At 41.4% G+C, this 20,689-nt stretch overlaps 2 protein-coding genes across 2 annotated transcripts; one reads left to right on the plus strand and one right to left on the minus strand.

The window, feature by feature from the left end:
• Window positions 1–15,280: 15,280 nt before the first annotated feature.
• Window positions 15,281–16,663, plus strand: LOC135483862 (alpha-ketoglutarate dehydrogenase component 4-like). The gene is made up of 4 exons (XM_064764913.1): window positions 15,281–15,320; window positions 15,620–15,686; window positions 15,798–15,979; window positions 16,106–16,663. The coding sequence occupies exons 1-4, from the start codon at window positions 15,294–15,296 to the stop codon at window positions 16,121–16,123; spliced, it is 294 nt and encodes a 97-aa protein (XP_064620983.1). The 5' UTR covers window positions 15,281–15,293; the 3' UTR covers window positions 16,124–16,663.
• Window positions 16,664–16,746: 83 nt separating this feature from the next.
• Window positions 16,747–20,676, minus strand: LOC135483861 (RAB6A-GEF complex partner protein 2-like). The gene is made up of 9 exons (XM_064764912.1): window positions 20,589–20,676; window positions 19,984–20,105; window positions 19,526–19,668; window positions 19,240–19,323; window positions 18,803–18,952; window positions 18,485–18,625; window positions 18,122–18,249; window positions 17,679–17,862; window positions 16,747–17,484 (listed from the first exon to the last, which is right to left on the minus strand). The coding sequence occupies exons 2-9, from the start codon at window positions 20,091–20,093 to the stop codon at window positions 17,261–17,263; spliced, it is 1,164 nt and encodes a 387-aa protein (XP_064620982.1). The 5' UTR covers window positions 20,094–20,105; window positions 20,589–20,676; the 3' UTR covers window positions 16,747–17,260.
• Window positions 20,677–20,689: the final 13 nt, after the last annotated feature.

Below are 20,689 nucleotides of genomic sequence, written 5' to 3' on the forward strand. Positions count from 1 at the left end.
TTGCCATTTTAGCACTGATTACATAGCCAGAATTATACCGCCACGGGTTGGCGTTGCGGTGAATTCGTGGCCGGTATCACCAAAGCATTGGCTATCTAAATTGAACATGTTGAATGCATCAAACATGTGCATGATCATTATTATGAATTGAATATTCAGAACCGGTCTATCAGCGGAACTGAAGTGTTCGAATGGCCAACAAAATTGAAATAACTGCAAGGTGCGACACATGACTATCACAGTCAAGTTCAGATTCTGCTGGCAATTCATTGTGAGGTGACGGATGCCCTCAATCTCTGGTGGCTATAGCGCTACAATTTACCACCTCAGAAACGATATGGGGAAGATCAATCTTTGTAACATTTATCACCAGGACGTCAAGCCAATAAACCAATCACAATAAAACATCCCATCAACACTGGACCCCATTCTTAACCTAAACAAAGGTATTAAGACTACCTGTGGTCACATCTAATGGACAGAGTAATAGCTTTTTCTAACTGATATTTAGCTGCATTTTCACCTTGCGGTTGTGTCGGTAATAGTACAGTTAATAACACTTTTGGCGTACAGAAGCAAGGACGGCATTCTTGAGATCCTGATGAAGTCGAATCGGACTCTAAGCCTGCCATTCGAGTCATAAGGCTCTGTTTAGCTTCGGTCAAATTTGCTTTCGGAAATCCGCGGTGACTACCACTGATGACACAAACGTCAAGACAACGTCACAATGGACCATCATCATTGTTGGCATCACGTATTCAGGTCTAAAACGAAGTGTTATCCCATTACACTTGGATTAAGATTGAATGAACTTGGTTACACTGTAACAGCTGCTGTTGATCACATGTCAACAAATTGATTTTCCTTCTAACAAAAATTTAGGGAGAATAGTGTCTGATTCGGGCGTGATTCGCTGAGAGACGATAGGTCATGTTCATTTAGTTTATTTTAGCCACTTACACTAGCGCAGCTCAGATAATGTTCCTCATGTTAAACGTTCATATAGCACGCTAGGGTAGCGCCGTTTTTGAAGGGTGAAAGAGGCAGCTGTCCCCCCCCCCCCTCAAGATGTCTCCGGAAAACGTGATTTGGGAATGTGTTCTGCGGCCTAACAATTAAGCGGGCCCTGCAAGCTCTCTGCGTGGTAAAAAGTGCTCGTCTGAAAGAACTACATCACCTTGTTTATCACATCCTGAGCTTCAGGGCCTATCAATTATGTATTGCTGGCATAGGCCCTCCGTTAAAGTGGCAACCACACAAAAAAATTGATAAATTGTAACTATTTCAAGTAACCCTGAGCGATAGTGACGTCATGTGAAAAGTGAGCCCGTTATCCAATTTAAAGAAAAACTACATGGAAGTATCTGGTGACATTCGTCGGACGTCATTTGAGTTGTAATATGGCTTTACGAACGCAATTATTGCGGATTCATCTCATTCTTAGCACAGCAATGAATGACGAAATGCATCTTATCGTTTCCTTACATAAAGCGGAAAATTGAGTGACTTTGACGTAAGTGTTGGCTTGTCTTACCATCGAAAAGATGCTCAAGTACTATTTCATACGTCATGATACTTTATTTATATACAGTAGGACTATAGAAAAACGACTGCGAGTTCACAAAAGGGGGACTTACAATTACGGTACACAAAAAATAAGGTGATTATTATACTCGAGTTTTGTTACCACGGTGTCCATTTTTTTCCTTTCTTCTCTTCTTGAAGGCAATCTCGAGAAAGACGAACCATGATAGAATATAATCTGATGAAAAAAATGTTCACGGACAGTTTGTCATACCTAAGAATTATTCACGTCCAGAACCTCACATCATCAGAAACCAATGCTATAGGCTTACTTGCTTCATTACAGGTTTCCCTCCCTCTCGCACGAGCGGCGCGATATCAGTTTAAAGCGTACCTTGAACATATTGGACGATATGTCATCTAATTAGCTGCCATTACTTGGGATCAATGCCCGTGTTCGGTTGACAGCATCACGGGTTCAAAAACGCGATATCTCACACAGTATATCTGACGGAATTGACGCATTCTCGGTTTGATCGGATTTACATTTAAATGTAGATATACCGATTTGTTATATATCATCTCCGATATTTGGCTATCGGAGTGTCAACAGTGTTCATCAGTGATATGGGCAACCTTACCATTCGTCGACTTCTACCGACTGCGTATGTGACGGGCAGATATTAGAAAGTCACTTTGTGTGGAAAACCGTGGATAGAGCCCGAGCTCGACCAGCGACCCGACGACATTCGTTCTTCAATTCTAAAATGCATCGCTCCCAGATTTGAGATAAGCTGCAACAGTCTTTACGCACTTCACCGCGGCAACTGGCACAACTATTGATTCACTTGGCTAGTGATCGGTTAAAGGAGATCTATTGGAAGGAGCAGTCGGGAGGCCTCGTTGATTTACCCGAGGTGAGGCCATACCTTTTCAGTGCATACAGTGGATGCACTGACCATACCGAGCGCTCTGGTATTCCTGGTTTTTCACTGGGCTCGAGGTTACCCAAAAAACACGTTGACCGGACACCGGAAGCCGACGCCCCCAAATCTATCTAGTTCATGACGAGTGAAATGCCGTCAAGTACCAGTCTCTGTCATGAGTGAATGGAGGCGACTGGTGAAAGAGGCTAATTACATTACAGAGAGTGGCCCGGAACTGGCCAGTAGTGGTTACATACTCTCCTCCTGCGAGCACATTTATTGTGACGTTTAAACTTCACGCTCCTGTGGCTTTAACAACTTTTATTTGGCAAGTATAATATGGAAGGCAGAATGGGATATTTGTAGCCCCTGCGTATTGTTTGATGCATGGGGATATCAATCAATATCATAGGCAAGAGCTAGAATTAAACCGGGGCTTCAAATACCCCCATACGGCCATTCTACCTTGCGGCGAAACTTAGAATAAGTGGCTGCACGCGGAATCAGAAATGGCCGACCGTGTATTGTCTGTCATAAATGGAGACAGTGTAGTGTGTAAATCGAACTTTTCGAGAGAGGTCCCCACGCTCCGAGACCGAAGGACAAGAGACAAAGGCTGTGATATGGCATCTTTTATTGGGCAAGTACATGAAAATACAAATACATGTACTGCAAAACTATACGAATATAATAGGCAGGTTTCGCAAGTCCGAAGAACTACGAATGCCTGTCGACTCATCAATTCCTTTGCAAATTCATTTACGCGCAACACGAATCATCTTCTGCACGAAGTTGTACAAGGAATCGGGGAAATGTTCAAAAAAAGTCGTCTCTAAAGTACATTGTATATCACATACTTCGTACTTCGTCGTTCGCAGCTCTTCGTGAGGATTGCGAAACCTGCCTGATGACGCAACGTTCACAATGACGCAACGTTTCCAATGACGCAACGTTTCCAATGACGCAACGTTTCAAATGACGCAACGTTTACAATGACGCACCGCTTGGGCAATCGGGCCAAGGGATTAGATGCGGGGTGGGGTGGAGGGTGTTGCAGTGTCGATAAGGATGAGTAGGGGTGGGAGGGACATTGGCAAATGGCAATGACATGATAACAATTGAACAATCTTCAGGTCGCTTTCAAAGTGGCAAGAACCGATTGCTGGCCAATACAATGGCATAGCCTGTTAACACCAATAGAGCATTCTCTTATATTTGATCCCAAAACCGCTCAATCAAAATGGTGCAGAGATTATTGTCTTCAAGAGGAAATTGTTCCAAAAACTGACATGGGCCTAAAAATAATATCCTACCTACGACATTCTCTGGGCCTGCTATTAAATTAGGCCTGCTTTAAGAAAAAAGAAAGAACTAATGCAGATATTTTGAAAAAAACTAAGCCTTCAGAGCAATGATATTGATCTACAACGAATTCCTCTTGAAAACAAATAATATGTCAATAAGGCGCATCCGTGCATCATTTTGAGTTATTAAATGTGGCACAAAAATGCGATGTAGAAACACTTTTTTGCTGTGACCGAGACAACTACCCAGACAAATAACTCCATTGCTGTTGTACCTCGTGCTGTGAAATAGATTAGTCGTTATCACGTCACAACCATCACCAAACGGCAAATTAATTGCCATATTGAAAACAGAGCAAGAAATAGCAGTATTCTGGATCAGCGAGTACATACATAAAGTGCTATTGATTTCAGCCCAATGGGGGAAAAGCACATTTTTTGCAAAGGTTCACTTGAAACAAAGAGTAACAGTGTTTGATTGAATTTTCATGAGAGTCAACCCAATAGCATAAATTACTACAAGAAAATGGTAAATTCCGTTGGGAACTGGTGTTCCCTGATCACGACACTTGACTTCTGGCCTGGAAACGAAAGAGAAGTAACATTTAAATAAACAATTGAGCATTTTTCATGATGTTTTTGGGGGGTTTTATCTTCCTTTATAGCATATCATGTATAATATGTCTACATGTTTATGTCTGTGATAGCCTCATTGGCACTAACAAGATGAATGAATTAAATTAAATTGAATTGTCAGGCAATGGTGGTCAACCTGCCTCGGGTTTATCCCAATATCAGTCACATGATGACGGACCTGAACTGTAGTCAGCTTATCGAGTTTTATCTCATTTACCTCAATTTTGTTCCACAAATCTGGCATCCTGAATATTTATTTCCAACTCATGCGGGATGGGCAACTGGGGGCCAAGGCCTGCTTTTACGATCCACCAGGAAACTTGTCCCCAAACTGATAACTTCCCACGATGAATGGGTCTCTGTCGCGTCAGCTTGATCCTTTGGGACGGGGCAGCGAAACCATACGAGATAGAGCAATTATTCACCTGAAAAAATTAAAGACAATTTGAATGCTGCTTCAGTCAACAATGGGCAATCTGTTCAGGAGTTCAAATCGCCCATTGTTTCATAAATGAGAGCTGGACAGACAGTTCCAGCTGCTCTTTGCAGATTTCCTTCTTCCAATGCATCCATCAAGTTTTGTCTCGACCAAACTTGCATAGTTATATTAGCAGTCCGCATTATTGTTTGCTTATCATAAATTTACTTTAAGGTCACGTGCAGGTCTTATTGGTAATTGCTGGGGTACAACTTGGTACTGCTGGACAGACTTACATGTCCACAAAACGCAGTGTCACTGCTGGACTGATTTACAAGTCCACAAAACGCAGAATCGGATATGGACACCATTACCCCAGCAAGAACCCAATGTTACCCCACAAAGAGGGTCGTTTATAATGTTGAAGACATGTTTATACAATAATAATATTGAAGCTATTGCCTGCAGTGACCTTGCTAATGATTTTTATGTGGGAGGGGCCAGGGACCGTGACTATTGATAAAGTCCTCACGATATTAAATTCGTCAACAATGGGGCACAGACTTTCACATATTTTCGTGACCGACCTATATTACCAGTACAGTCCAATATATATTTCATTTTTTCGTGACCGACCTATATTACCAGTACAGTCCAATATATATTCTATTCTTCGTGACTGACCTATATTACCAGTACAGTCCAATATGTATTTTATTTTTCGTGACTGACCTATATTACCAGTACAGTCCAATGATACTATCATCTATAGTTTAGTCTGTATATTATTCTAGGGTTGGGGTGGGGACGGGGAAATTCTCCAGTGACAAACTTTTTGATTGTCATTCTGGTAAAGAAAAACACGTCCAAAGAGGAAATTTATTCTCATAACTTTTTACAATGCTCGAAAACGGCTTTAAAAATGTACATGTGGCGAGTCACCATATGTACTGACTATACCTGTGGATCTTGATATATATATCATAATTGAAATCCTCAGGGAAATTAAAGCAACTTGAAGACAAACAGGGTTCCATGCCCTGGGTTTCCATGTACCGCGGACGATGCTAACGATAGGATTTAGCTGACAGGATTTGGCCACATGAACCCCTCCAGTCCAGAAGACGCGGGGGTCGTCAGATCAATTTAAAACCGCCATGGACTTCACTTCTTCCCCCTCACAAGTCGGTCGCGATGACCTCCATGTGCAAACCATATTGGCTGTGGATGCCCTGGTAACCCATGTCGCCTAACCCGACATAGCGCGCTGCCTGATTAGAAGTTACCGCCTCTGAGACCCAGGGTTGAGACACTGGGGTCTGCCCCTAGCTGACAGGTGGCTGGAGATCCATATCATAGAGCATACCAACCGTACATAACCGGCTGGACTGGTACACCCTATCAGGCTCAGACTCCCCAACGGAGTCTATTGAGCGCAGCCGCAGCGCCAGTTAATATGGCTGGATTTACGTCGTCAAATAACTGTCGACCTGATGAGCATTCGTTCACGGCACATAGAGTTTATCGGGGTTGGGGGCGAAGAGACAAGACCAGGAACTCCTGTAGGGTCACGGGCGCAATGCAACCCAAGGAACGAGATGCACCCAAAGTACAAGCTCGAAAATAACTGGCTCATCTTTCGCCATAGGTATCAAGTATGAACCAATGATACAGACAGGCGTCATTAACGTTGGGTAACACCTCACAAGGAGTATTGCCAAGCAGTTTTCAAGACCTATTTTGCAAAAAGGTGTGACAATAATGATAATATATCAGATCCAATACCAGTCCCTTGACCAAGCCCAACCATTTCTTGAAAGTTCAAGGGGGCATCGGGGGTTCTGAAAGAAAATACATTGGCATGACAGGTACGGTATATAGATCGAAGTGATAGACGGGCTAACTCGTTATCTGAAAAGGGTAAGCAGGCGTGTTGAGTGTTATAGTTACACGCAACAAGGTCACATATCCATCCATGGCCTGCAAGTGTCGCCAACCCAACACTATACACGTAGTTTTTTTTCACGATCACTGGCTAGGGGGTCGGAGCAATGTGAAGGTGTATTTTCATTCTTGATTTCACATTATTTCTCCCACTTTTTTCGGGAGTGAGACCTGGACCATGATACCATCCATGCACTTTTCAAGAAATTCGTCTTGGTAGAAGGCGTATTTGATAGCAATCATGTAAATTGTTCCAACAGCACCCAGCCTGCCCCTTTCACTGGCAGTGGTTCATGTATGGGAAGATTCAGATACTAAGTAAGGGAAGGGGGTACAAGAGCACCGGTACAGGTGAAGGGTTACAAAAGCCCCGGTATACAGTTATATATTAAAATGGTAACAAAATTTATCTTCGCACACCATCTTTATACTTGTGTTGGGGCTATTGGTAAACTCAATGGTGACCAGAATATAATGGCTCGCGAAAGAAATTTTAAGTCAGTCTTTTGTTTGCTGCTGGTTTGCTGCGGCTTTCAGCAGTTTCCTTCGACTGCACTTGGAAGGATATCTTTTGAAAGCCACCACATGACCGCAGGGCCAATGTATTGTTCTCATTATTCACATTGAACAGCTTCATGACCACTCCAAAACATACTTAAAGGGACAACCTTGGGGATTTCCCTGGCCAGGAGGATAATACCTCTTCTTGTCACCATGCGTCGCCACTTATGCTGATCTCACCAGTTTTGGACATGGCTTGTGAAATGCAGGCAGGCCTAAGGTTACACCCAAATTTTGCGCACTGTTTATTGCAGTTCAATAACATTTAAATTTTCCGGATTGGAAAAGTCATGGTTTTGCTGGAAGCCATTTTTGTAGGTAAAACCAACATATCTCATGCCACATTTGTCCCTTTAATACCACTGAATACAAGAGGGGGTATCACTAAACTATGGTCATTTCATCACACAAGCCTGGGAACAACTGGCAAGGTTTATCAAAGCTCTGGGATGCTGATCTCCTATGGGATAGGATAGATTGATACCCGAGCGTTGCACAGGTCAAATGAGACGATTGGTAATTTCTGCCATGTTTTTATGTAAATGTCTTTGAACTACTTCGATTTTATGCCTCATCTTTCTGAGACTGTCAAGGTCCTCATCATACATATCACATGTCACAGTATCAAGGGCTGATTGGTTCAGAGATAGAATGTGTTATGAGCACGTGACACATTGCGCCAAGCACGTGGCGTGTGACGTCATAAAACATGGCAGACATGACCGATCGTCTCATTTCCTTTCTGCCAGAACGATATAGTACCAAAGATACGGTATGGGCGAACAGTGTCCTCCTTTCAAAGGGTTCTTTAATGAGTTCTCATTGGTGGGGCAGCGACCCCCCCCCCCCTCCCAAATTTCTGGGTCCGCCACTGCTGCAGAGATGAAACGTTTCATAAAAATACATGTATGTGCGGTCAAGTCTTGAAATGATTCTTTCGATTGAGAAAAATAACTCACCATGATGGTGTTCACGTCGTGTCTTGTGATAAACCGGTTTGGCAGCGGTGGTTGAGTAGTATTAGGTGTGCTAAACAGGACAACATATGTGGTATCTGCAAGGAATGAAAATGACAAGATAAGATTGTACACAGTATCAAACAATAGTCGCAAAACTTGGGGGGAAAAGTTGTGGATAAATCAGGCTGAACTTACCAATGTTGAACCAGCGCTTCAACCATGGAACATGTGCCTTGTTGGGGTCGACACAACTGAACGCTTGCGTTCCCAAAACCGGTCTGTCATACCAGCAGCACAGCCAAATTCAACGCCACTAATTGAGTACGTTACATCATGAATAAATAACCAGTCATAGAAATGATCATACCACACATCTATTCAAATGGTGATTTTCAATCAAATTGAATTGTGATTTTCAATCAAATATAAAATGACCCATTCACGAAAATGCTCACGATTTAATGCTGATGGGTCAAATGAATTAAACTCACCAGGCAAATAATGGGCTCACGGTCGGATGAACACGAGTCGGACAGAAAGTGACATAACTTCGCTGAAACTTGGCACTTATGGTATTTTTAAACGACTAGTCTACGTGACACAACGTGATTGTTGAAATTTATAACAAGTACGTATTTACACAATGCAATTTTTTTAATTCAAGTTCAATTTTGACACATGTCAAAGGCTTCTTGGAACAATCTGGTAATTTTATATAGCAACAAGTGGTTCTTGATTTTTTAAAGCATATATACTAATAAAACACTCCCTTCGCTTCCCAGACATGAGTTGAATTAATATACAGAATGATATCCATAACCAAACATACTCTCATTCCCGAGGGTGATATAAATTTCATCACAGCAATAAACCGCTAGCCGCCAAACCCATTGGCCAACCAGGTGTCAGGCAACTCTTGCCGTCACTTGAAAACCAATAATCTAGAGTGAGAAGCTCGCAATAACATGAATGTATCTCTTCATTTCAACTTTAATTTGCAAAATAAATTGATTTTGCTTGCGGGTTGGCCTTCCAGCAGGTGTTTCAAAATACTTATGGGTGACGTGACTGACATGAGGTGCCTATCTTATTGAGTTCAGAATCATGACCAGTTTGAGGACGTGTATTCTAATATTAATTTCTTTTGCCCTTGACCATATTGGCCTTTTCGAAGGCTGCTGCGTTGGTCCAAATAGATCAAAGAATATCAATGTGTCGACAGATGCTGAAGGCCAAGTGCTTATTTTGGACCAGAACAGCTGTCATATTCACTCCGGCTGCTCACTTTCAAAACTCGTGCATCTGGTAATAACATTCACATTTCTGCATGTTGTGCTGTGATGATTTGCTGCTAATGTTATTGAGAATTGCGATTTTTCGTTCTCTGTGCGCGAGATGATAACAACAACAAGGAAATTGCATCATCATCCAAAAATCTGCAATAGCCCCGAAGAGGCTATAAAATGCCGCTTCACTGGCTGACCGGCGACTTTCACTCTCCGAAAAGCAATGATGAGCTATAGAGAGAGACATAGACGTTAGGACACGATCCCCATCGAAGATTTTTTATTTGCGGATTATTGCAGCAAGGAAATTGGCCTAAGTATAGTGCCAGCTCTTCGATGGTTCCGATCACTGTGAAGAAGATAAATGAGAAATTAACGACCTCTGATATCATAAAACAGCTGAGGCCAGACGGGCGTCCATGCTTATGAATAGAAATTGTGAATTAGATCAGGAACCAAAATGAGCCGGCTGGAACTTGCCACTAAATTAAGCATAATTATATGTGATTACTTCATTTTTGTTGCAAATACGATCTTGATCGCTGGTCGTAGCGATATAAGTCGCTTTTTTGGGAGACGCTTAAGATAAGGTAACGATAGCGTATGTTCGCTTCTCAGCGAACATAAACCCCGATTTCCTAACTTCACCAAAACTCTTAAGTGTCCGTCCACGAATTGACCATGCAAAATTTGCCAAAAATGATAAGGTAGGGGGGGGGCAGCGGATTTGACTGAAACTTAAAAATCGTTAATCTTTACGTAACATGGAGCCAATTGCCGCCGAGCTAATAGATTAGTTCCTGTAATTACTTGGTGCCTCATTATTTCTGGAGAAATCAAACATTCCGGCAATAAATATAACACGCGGCGTCAAATTTCAATCACGAAGAATTATTTACCAAACCAAGCAGTCATTAATCATAAGGAAACATGAAGGCATAAAATGTGGTATTTTCCAGCTTGCTGATGTGAATTTCCCCTCTCATGAGAGACCAGTTTTGGGTGTGATCGTTGAAATTCCGATCAATGATTTGAAATCTGGTGATAGCTGAGCTAAATGAGAGTATACAAGAAGCGCATTAGGTAAGTTACCGTGATGCACTTCTTCTCTCTTGTTCAGAATCGATTTTCTCTCGTAGTATCGACATTTTAATGGGCAGTGTCATTCCTTAGAAATCCCACATGGGAAGATAAAAAGGAGAACCCTGGAACAGCTGGCTGCGGGATCTCAAGACCTTTGCGTTATGGTTTTTAAAGCATTGTTATGAATTTCCACGAAATAATATCTTGATTATCAAAAATATACGGTGGTACAAAAATCATGCTGTACCCTGATCCAAAAAAAGACTGACCTTGAAGATCGTCGTAGCTGGAGAACAGTAACTGAATTAGACATATCGCGGTGCGCTCGCGGTCAGTACGCAAAAATCAACAATATTCTTGACTCATTTCTGAGTCTTCGCAACAGCGACAAAGAAGCGATAGAGACGTATTATCATTAGGAATAATTCAGGTGCCTCACTTTAGAAGGTAATCACAAATGCCAACCATTGCGACGCCACATCAGCATTTTTACCAAACCTCATGAGACAAATCATGATTCCCATGAATATCTAATGAAAAATGACAAAAATCTCTCTTTGCCGTGCTCACGATCTCATTTTTGTTTCCGTTTATTTTTGTGGTTTCTCTTCATGTTTATTGCCTTCGTTACAGCTTTGATGAAGTCATCCATCCTCGGATTTTACTTTCCCGGTAAGGTCAACCATCAAACGAATTGGCTGTATCCGAATTCACCATTGTCTTTGGCTATTTCGTAAACAACCATGATTGCCAATCGTTAAAAAGAGTCACATGTCGATATACATGTGGCTTTATGGGTGCATTTCGTGAGTGTCTTTAGTTCAGATTTCATCAATTCGAGACAATATTTGTCACAATCATTCGGGACGTAAACTAACGAAATCATTCGGGACGTAAACTAACGAAATCATAGATAACCATTGTTCATTCATGAGGCAATACTTTGAGCCGGGGCTGTAGCTGCAATTGCTTCAGTCTTCGTAGACTTTTAGCAATTCAAGGCAACTTTTCTAAACGCTCTCGATTGCCGCGGGCAATCGCGGCAATCGCCCTTCGCAAAAAGAAGCTATCAATGCAAGAAATAGCGGAAGTTCGTCACGACTGATTTATGCAAATGCATGGTTATCAGCTTGTTATGGTCTTGTTTTCACTTCTCTACCGGCATCATGCTCGCTATCATTGTTATCAGCAGTATGTTTTGATTATCACATTTGCATCTACAACAACATTTTCTTTCTCCAGGCCACTAACACAGGCAATTTCCACCTATATGATTGTCACATTCTTGAGCGGTATCGGGTAATCTTGCGGGATTATAGTATCTCGCGACAAGCTGCCATCAGTGAGGGTGAGTTCTTATTCGACTCTATACTGCACAGAAGAATCAACGTCAGTCTTGAGTTTGACCGCCAGAATATCTCATACCCTTTGGGACATCGTAATCATGATCGCAAGAAACATAATATAGATGGCTTGGGACCAGAGCGAGGTGTGCACATTCCGGGAGGTCCCAGAGGATTCATGACAGACTTTTACATCCTGGAGAGGAATCATTTCGCGACGGTAATCAGTAATATCCGGTTGCCATACTTGTTAAAAGGTACATGGAGATTCCTTGGCAAGTCGTTGATAACGCCTTCTCTTGAAGAGGTGCGGCGCCGTTTTCTTATGACTCATTGATATCAGACAAGTGACTGATAGCATCGCGAATTCTCTCTCAGATATAATCCACTGGGATTGGTTTATTGGCATCAGTCTCGGATTGGAAAAGGAGGCAAAAAGTGCATTAATTCCATGGTGATCGACAGTTATTTCGCTTGTAAAGTGAAGAATAGACGTGTATTACACTCGAGAGATATACGTGTATCATGTCCAAGAAAGAATAGCTTGATCATTTTTTACCCCCTAGTATGATAGATAACTGACTTCCAACCATCCACTTTGTGGACGGTGGAATTTCCCATGGAGCAAGGATTTCAGCCCCGCCGTCACCGACGATCAGTGCACAACGCTGAGGGCGCTTTATTATATGCAGGGTGGGTAACCGAGAAATGTCTGGCACTGGCAAAACAGTCAGTCTGTGTCAGACACATTGATAAGTGATTTGTCGATCTCGAGATTTGGCTGGCAAGTGAAAACGACCTCACTGATTACTTTTAGGCATAAATCTTGCCCATGTCCACACCCAACAAAATTTTGGCCAATAACCTAGACTATAATGTGATTTCCTGTCCAAGCACTTAATCATGTATACACCCCGGACCCAGCGGTATTGGCTTCGTCCGTCCCGAAGAGGAAGATATAATGATGTTTTGGCTGCAGCGGGAGTCTGTACTGAATGTGCAGCTCTCCGATTCATGATCCCCTTTGGTGATTACAAGTCAACTATTTCCACAAGGTAAACATCAATCTGATTGGCGAGTTATTGTCGGATACGTTGCTTGTCAGGAAGGATGACGACCATTTCGAGTAATTTACTCCTTTTCATGACTTCATATACGAGTATATATTGCTTATTGGCGTAATAAATGATGGCTATACCACTTAATGGAAGCTGTGATGATTTGCGAGATGAGACTTGGCCACCAAACTGGTGTGGTCAGAACTCCCAATGAGGCTGCCGGACAGCAACTTCTCGACGCTGGTAAACCTTCTGATTTCCTCCGTTCCTGCTGATTCACCTGAAAGAACTACAGTGGAACCCCAGTCGGCGACCAGCCCGATCAACATACATTCAAATCAGAGTGGTCAACTTGACATTTCTCAAACCCCTATATCATGCTATGCAGTCACGGCACGAACTACCTCATCTAAATTGACACAATTAGTTTATTCATTGGCCACAACGGCTAAAGAATATTGGGAAATGGTCACAATGTTGATTTAGGGGGCACTAAAGAAGATTCGGTGTTTGCCGTCCTCTTCTTTATGTGTCGTATAACTATCTGTAGTCGTGTTTACCCATGCTCTTGGTACAAAATGATATCTCAATTACTGGCTGGTGGGCCAGGAATGGGAACTCTCAATACCCAAGATGCATATCTATCTTGGATCCATATCTTATTCTAAGACGAGGTTGTAGGAGGTTATTAATATGCTGTCTTAAGAACACGTCTCGCAACCGTTATCCGCAGAACCTATAGGGGGCTTCTTACATAACATTCCCTCACCTCTCATGGAACGGAAATCCGGAAATAATTCACTTTTCATCGGAAAAAAGCGATGTTAATCCGTTTTGATACAGTCGAAGGATCCCGTTTTACACTAGCTTCTTCCACTCTAGGTCTGCCCAATAAAAAGATTGAGGTTACCATTGATGTAATCGGACGCCACCGATGCGGCCTTTAGTTAATGGTATGGTCGGTCTTTGTAGAGAATGAGCGAATTTGGTGAGTGACTTTTGTGAGTGATGGGCGACTTATTCAAGCACAGTATATTGCCACGTAAAGATCAAAAGCGGACAATTTAATCTTACCCACGCCATCCTTTTATTATCAGTCGATGGTCGTGCGTGGGAGGAGGATGCGTAAGTTGGACATGCCGAACTATCAGCTTTGGCATCCCTTTTTTCCACAGGGACAGAGACTTTAGGATTTGTGGCACACCGCTGATGTAGTCAGAATAAAAGATTGGTTCCGTGTTTCGCCTGATATTCGTCCCAAAGCAGACTGACAGAACGTCAAGCCTTTACTATATATATATATACACTGGCCAAAACGTTTTCCAAAAAGCCAATAATGGGCAAAGTTTAGTCGCGTGCATATATATACTCACGACTCAATATTGTCTTATGTTCTTCGTTGGCGTAGATCGAGGGCCGGGAACATCCCGATCGACTTATTCTCAAACCCATTACTTTCCAGTCACTTACAAGGACGACCCTCCCGCGAATCCTGAACTAATCATTCCCGCTCATCATCCTGTTCAGCAGCGCCGTCAAGGAGGAGAGTGCTACTTATTCTATAATCCCTTTGAAGCCAGATTTACTTTTTTCGCTGTTGAAAGGGCAAAACATGTTACGGTTTTTATTATTTTGAAGATGTCTAGCTGTGTTCCGAAGCTACAATACTGATGATAGTTATAGGCCTATATAAGACAGTCGGGTCAACAGTCATAGTCTGTCATCAAAGGTCCACATCCTTAGTCGGTTCCTGGCTACTTGTATATCTATCAGACTCCGTAGCCCAACGCTCGAGTTGGAAACTTGATTTCGAAAAATGGAACGCTTTATTAATCAGCTCATTTTGCTGTATATATATCACAGTCATGTGGAAATAAGAGCTCAATAGCCCCCAAATCGTATACCTGTGTTGTCAGTGGGTGCGTGTTTGTAAGTCGATTGTGGGGGGGGGGGGGGGCTAGTGAAATAGTTCACCATGGTGAGCATGGCAAACCGGTGAATCCGAGATCTTTCTCGTACCGTAAGGGATCACAGGGGGCACAACTTTTTTTTTACCCATAAACTCATGGTTGATCAGAATCATTAAATTTTAGCTACACCTTATAACTGTACTCTAATTTTTATACACTAAGTGATATTGCAGTAATTGTTTGGAGTGACACTATTTTGTAGCATTCTGTATAATTTCTTCCCGGATCAGTTCGAGTCAGCATTCGAACTGATTATATGGTCATGTGATCTGCTGTACAAAATGGCGGGGACCGTGAGGACGCTTGCGGTTTGTTTCATTTTGATTTATTCTTACTTTCAAAGGTTCCAAAAGCATAAAGACATTAAAATCTAATTTGGTCGTACATTGCATGTATTGGGGATTCGAAATATGTATTATGTCATGTTGATTCCTTTAAAGAATAAAAGAAAAACTGCGATAGTTTGTTGACCTTCATCCACTTGGGACTCCTGTTTGGTGTTTACAGTTACTAAGTAAATGGGAGCTTTGCTTTGGAGTTGAACTGTCCTTATGTACCTTATGACTGATTCATTTCATTGAAATTATATACCTATCTTCTTTTTTAGACTATCAGTGTCAGGCAGCATGTTCCATCAATACGATTTCCAGCCCGAAAAGGAACTGATGGACAAGGTAAGTTATCCTGGTTACGCTCTGGCTTGCTTTAGGCACCAGTAGCCATTATGTTGCGCCAAGGCAAACTGCCTATCCGATCAGTTGACCAAGTCCAGTCGTATTTTTCAGCTTTGAAGTTCTCCTTCCCTCCACCGGTGTCGACATCTGCTGCCGCTCCACAGCTGCTAGCCAGTTCTTCACCTGCTGGGAATGTTGGTGGTGAATCTAGAGGATCTGCTTTAGAAGATAGAGAATTACCTGCTAAATATTCACGGAAACCATGGTCAGAAGAAGAAATAGAACTTATACGTGTAGGTATCTGTATTTGAACATGTAGATGCACATGGTGCAGAACACTATAAAATTCAAGTCCATCAAATTAGAGGTTGGGATTAATCTTTTCTTGTTGTCTAGTGCAATTTTGTTTTTCTTTTCAGTTGGGTGGTCCGTATTAACATCACTCAGATAGAATCAACTCAAGGTTCTCAATGCACAGTCATCCACTAGTATTGAAGACACCGCACTGTGGATAGATATTTTTGTATTTTGGACAGTTCAGCCTAGTCATAGATTTCTTCCAACAGTACTTTGGGTGATATAAATAAAGACCAGTTAATGTGCTCACTTCAGTTTGTATAAAATGCCTGGGGTAAATGAACATGAAGTTTTCGGTAAACCTTCGAAAAGTCTCTACCCATTGGTTAACTAAATTGTTAATTGAAGTGGTGTTACTCTATGTTTGAATCAAACAGATCCTCCCATTAGTACTAAAACATCAAGGCACAAGAAAGTAGGTTTTAACATCCCTGGAGCATACATATCAGAATGTTATCAAATTGAATATCTTTTTTAATAGGGAAACGTATTCGAACATTCAGTACTGTATGTATTGCCGGAGGTCGATTGGAAATCAGATGTTGTATATTGCAAGTATAATGAATGTACATTGTTTTATAGTATGATAAAAAATAAAACTGTTTATGTTAAATCATTTAGTCCTAGTTTGCTTTTGTTGAATTGAGTTGCTATCTAGGCCTGGTTATTGGCAGTGCCTGTCCTGCAGCCACCAAAGGATCTTAGGATCTTGATAGGTTTTCAATAGAGCCAGAGACAATAGATGTCAGCCATGTTTTTATATTTTGAGTGGCAATGTGACATCTTTCCAATAAGACCCAAGCGGGGAAGAAAGAAACTTACAGAAATTCCAATAACTAGTAAGACATGGATACAATAAATATGTCATTATATTTAACATTATTGCACATAATTATATGATGCATTGGATATGAGTTCATTCAAGTGATTAAGATGCTTTATACAGATTAATATTCTTGACATTGCGCAATGAGTATCTAGTATAGCTCCAGAAACCTCAACGTTCAACTTGAACCCATACAATGTTTAAGGTGGGTATCCACAGTAATGCAAATCTGTTTCCTGGCTCATCACCTGAACTCACTTTGCATATATCCTTGAAAAACAGAAACTCAAACTAAAGAAATGTATAGCTTATGGTCACCATCCTCTCTTAAAATCTGTGCACTGAGTTCTACTCCTCATAAAGTTAAAAACTCAACAAGTCCTGAATCCTTTCATATGCATATCACATTGGTTGTCTTGAGTAACGACACACTGCTTGCATGTACAGGATTGGTAGCAAATACTTTGATAGGCATATCCCACACCATTGTCTCAACCTCCAATGTCTCTGGTCCTTGCCATGTGCAGCTTTCTGTCGGTTCAGATGGAGGTGCTTGATCAGGTATCAAATTTTTAGATGTCACAAACTCGAAATGTAATCTCCATCGCAAACAGACTGGAATGAAGACAAAAACAAGGTATCGAGTACAATGTATCTAAAGGTTTCCCGGTCTAATGGCACGTGGTACAGCAAAGGGAGGGAAATATCATTAAAATTTGTCTCGTGCAGGACTAATATTTTCAGAGTATGTTATTGTACACTTCACAGTAGAGAGAAAGTGGAATGTTCTATTCTAATCATGTTCATACCTATATCAGTGATGAAACTAGGGGTTGCAGTCAAAGGTATTGGCAGGGACATGTGCGTTTTCTGTGTATGTAAACAGAACTCATGATGCTTTGTATGTGACACAACAGAAGAAGACTGTGCTTTGCTTGTCTTCTGTTTACACTCATCAGATATTTGCTCTTCACTTTGGAGGATCACGGAAAACTGAAAAAATAATATTTTACCTGAGGGTAAATTTGCAAATTAGCATACGAATACACAAGAGCCTTCGCATCTATGCGATTTGACAATTAGTTTGTGGTTCTACCAGGTAATGAACCAATGATTGTCTGCCCTCCATTGATAAACCAAGATCATCACTCCACTGATTTCAGGATCTTCTGTATTTTGGTTTACTGACTGCTATCATACAATGTAGGTCACTTCATCAATACATATGTTCCAGTATAAAAAATCACTATACCTGTACACATGGTATCTCTGCATCAGTAAAATCAAAGAGGCCAACAATATCTTCTCCAATTTTGTATGCTTGCTTGAATAAACAAAGCCTGGCTACTTTTCCCAGGGCATTTGTAATATTGTAGTAACCTGGATAGTAAAGAGGAAATATATTCAATCATAAAACACTTGACATCACCAAAAAGAGCGTTTCACAAGATTCTCCATCAACCCTACAGCTTTTCCTCTTTCCTGCTACTTTGGCAATACAAGACATATTTTCACCTCCATTCAAAATGACTGTCTTTCTTTTGGACACTACATCTTCTTCAAATCTAAGACTTTCTTGGTATAGATCTAAAGAGCCAATAAAGAGACCACTTACTGGGTCCTTTTCTAGATGTGGCAGTGGACAGCACTTGCATCGCCACATCGAGGAGGGTGGTTTCACGTCGCCTGGGCTCCAAAAATGGATTACTGGGAGCAACTTCTTCTGGTTCTGCATATACTGATAAGTCATTTAAACCTAGAAACAGAAACACGAAATGCATGTTTCAAGAGGGCAGACGCACAAGTGGTTCCATATCAACAACCAACAGCTATTGTAAAGTCACAGGTGAGCAGCTAGGGCCTCACCATATCAACAAGCAACAAATTGACAGCCATTGTGAAAACTTTATGCATGGCCTTTGGCTGATCTTACCATATAAAACTAAGACCCTAAAAGATATCCTCATTAACTGAGTGTGCGATTCCAGCCTTTGTGTGCCAATGGTCAATTTGTAGGAGTACTTCACTGCCTGGCCTTTGTAAGACGGAGGGGCGTCAGATGGTATTTTCTCTCGATAAGTGACTGAAATTGAAACAAAGACAGCTAATACTTCATGTGACATGGTGGACTTATTTCATTGGTTGCAGAGACATACAATATTGACAGAGCAAACATGACGTGCAGTGTTATTTGTTTTTGGGTGATATTTTAAAATACTTTTCTGAATTGGCGATAGGACTTTCTTGATGCCATTCTCCTTCACAATTTGTTTAGTGGTATAGAATAGAGGAAACTTTGATACAGGCTATAACTCAATCATTAACAAATATTAGGTTTTGAATTGGATTTCATTGTATTACATAACTTACACAATCTTGCTTCACCTGGCTTCAGACGAAGATCACAGAAGAGTATCTTTGGCTTTGATGAGAGAACTGTCAAACCTCTTTCACCTGTAACAAAAAGCACATTACATAACAGAAATTCATTAACAAGCCCTCTCTATGTTTGATAACAGTGTAACCAAAGATTGCCATGAGGGTGCTGCATTGAAAGTGGCAGAGCAAGGAGTGTGATAAGGGTATAGTGCACAGATTTTTTGAATTGAAGTAAATATTTGAGAGACTGCATTAAAATCATGATCTACAACCTTACCTCTGGCGGGAACAAATGAAGTTGATGATGGAAGTCCACTCTGGTCTGGCTCACTGCCATCATTGACTGGAAGCACAATCCTGGACTCACTGACCGAACATTGGCAAAGGATTTGGGCACTGGCCCAAGCAAGTCTCTCTACCCTGCAATAGAATGTACTTTGTTGTTCCCAAACATTGAACTTGAATATCATAAAGCTGAATATTACACATATCTTGATTGATCATGATGGAATGTAGGACTTGACCCATCAGTCATCAGACTATACAATTTACAAAGTTCCATTCGACATGGAGAGAAAATAAAAATGTACTGAGAGTATGTACATATTGTTCAATCTGACTTTTTTCTGATACCCTTGGCTCTGTCAGAGTGATGAACTCGCACAGATCATCACCGTTTAACTGATGAAGCGATGTAGTATTTTGGATTGTGTGGGTTATCAAGCATGAACTGACCTTGGTGATCTTGACGGATTCAGAGTATTGTACACTGTAATCTCGCACTCTATCTCTTCTCCAGCCAGATAGACAGATCCCCTGACTAGGTTGGCGGTAACTTCAAGCATGTTGTCAGTCACCTAATGAAGAGTGTACGTTTATGTTATCAGTCAATGTTGGGTTTTCCTGTTCCCCTCACACAGTGACAGTGAAAAAACGACTCAATGATCAGTAGTGACACTTCACCAGACTTCACACAGCGATTCATTTCATTGTCATTTTGCCTGATAAGGTTGGGGGGGGGGGGGGGGCGTAGCCCTAGCAAGGCCTAACTTCTTTTTAATGTCATAAGCTCAAAAAATGACTCTCCGTTCAATCAAAGCGTAATATCCACCTCCAGCTCAATTCAAGTGGTTGAAACAGATGGGTTGAAAAGGTTGGACATGTTGGACTGGAGCCGACGGACGAACGGTGGCGGTACGTTGCGGAACCTCTCTATTAATTAGGAATATTAATGAGACAAAAGTAGCTTATTTCTACCCGAATACTCTAGCAGGTGCTATCCAGTGCCATGAAAACTAAAATGTAACACATGTATAACCTAATTATCACTCTTTACTTACATTTAGGCCCAGCGATGACGAGAAATAAGGTATTTAGCAAAGACAAAATCAGAGAAAAATTTCCACATCAACAAGGCATGCAAAAAACGTCACTCAATTCA

The sequence above is a fragment of the Lineus longissimus genome, chromosome 2 (genome assembly GCF_910592395.1).
Source record: "Lineus longissimus chromosome 2, tnLinLong1.2, whole genome shotgun sequence".
Lineage (NCBI taxonomy): Eukaryota > Metazoa > Nemertea > Pilidiophora > Heteronemertea > Lineidae > Lineus > Lineus longissimus.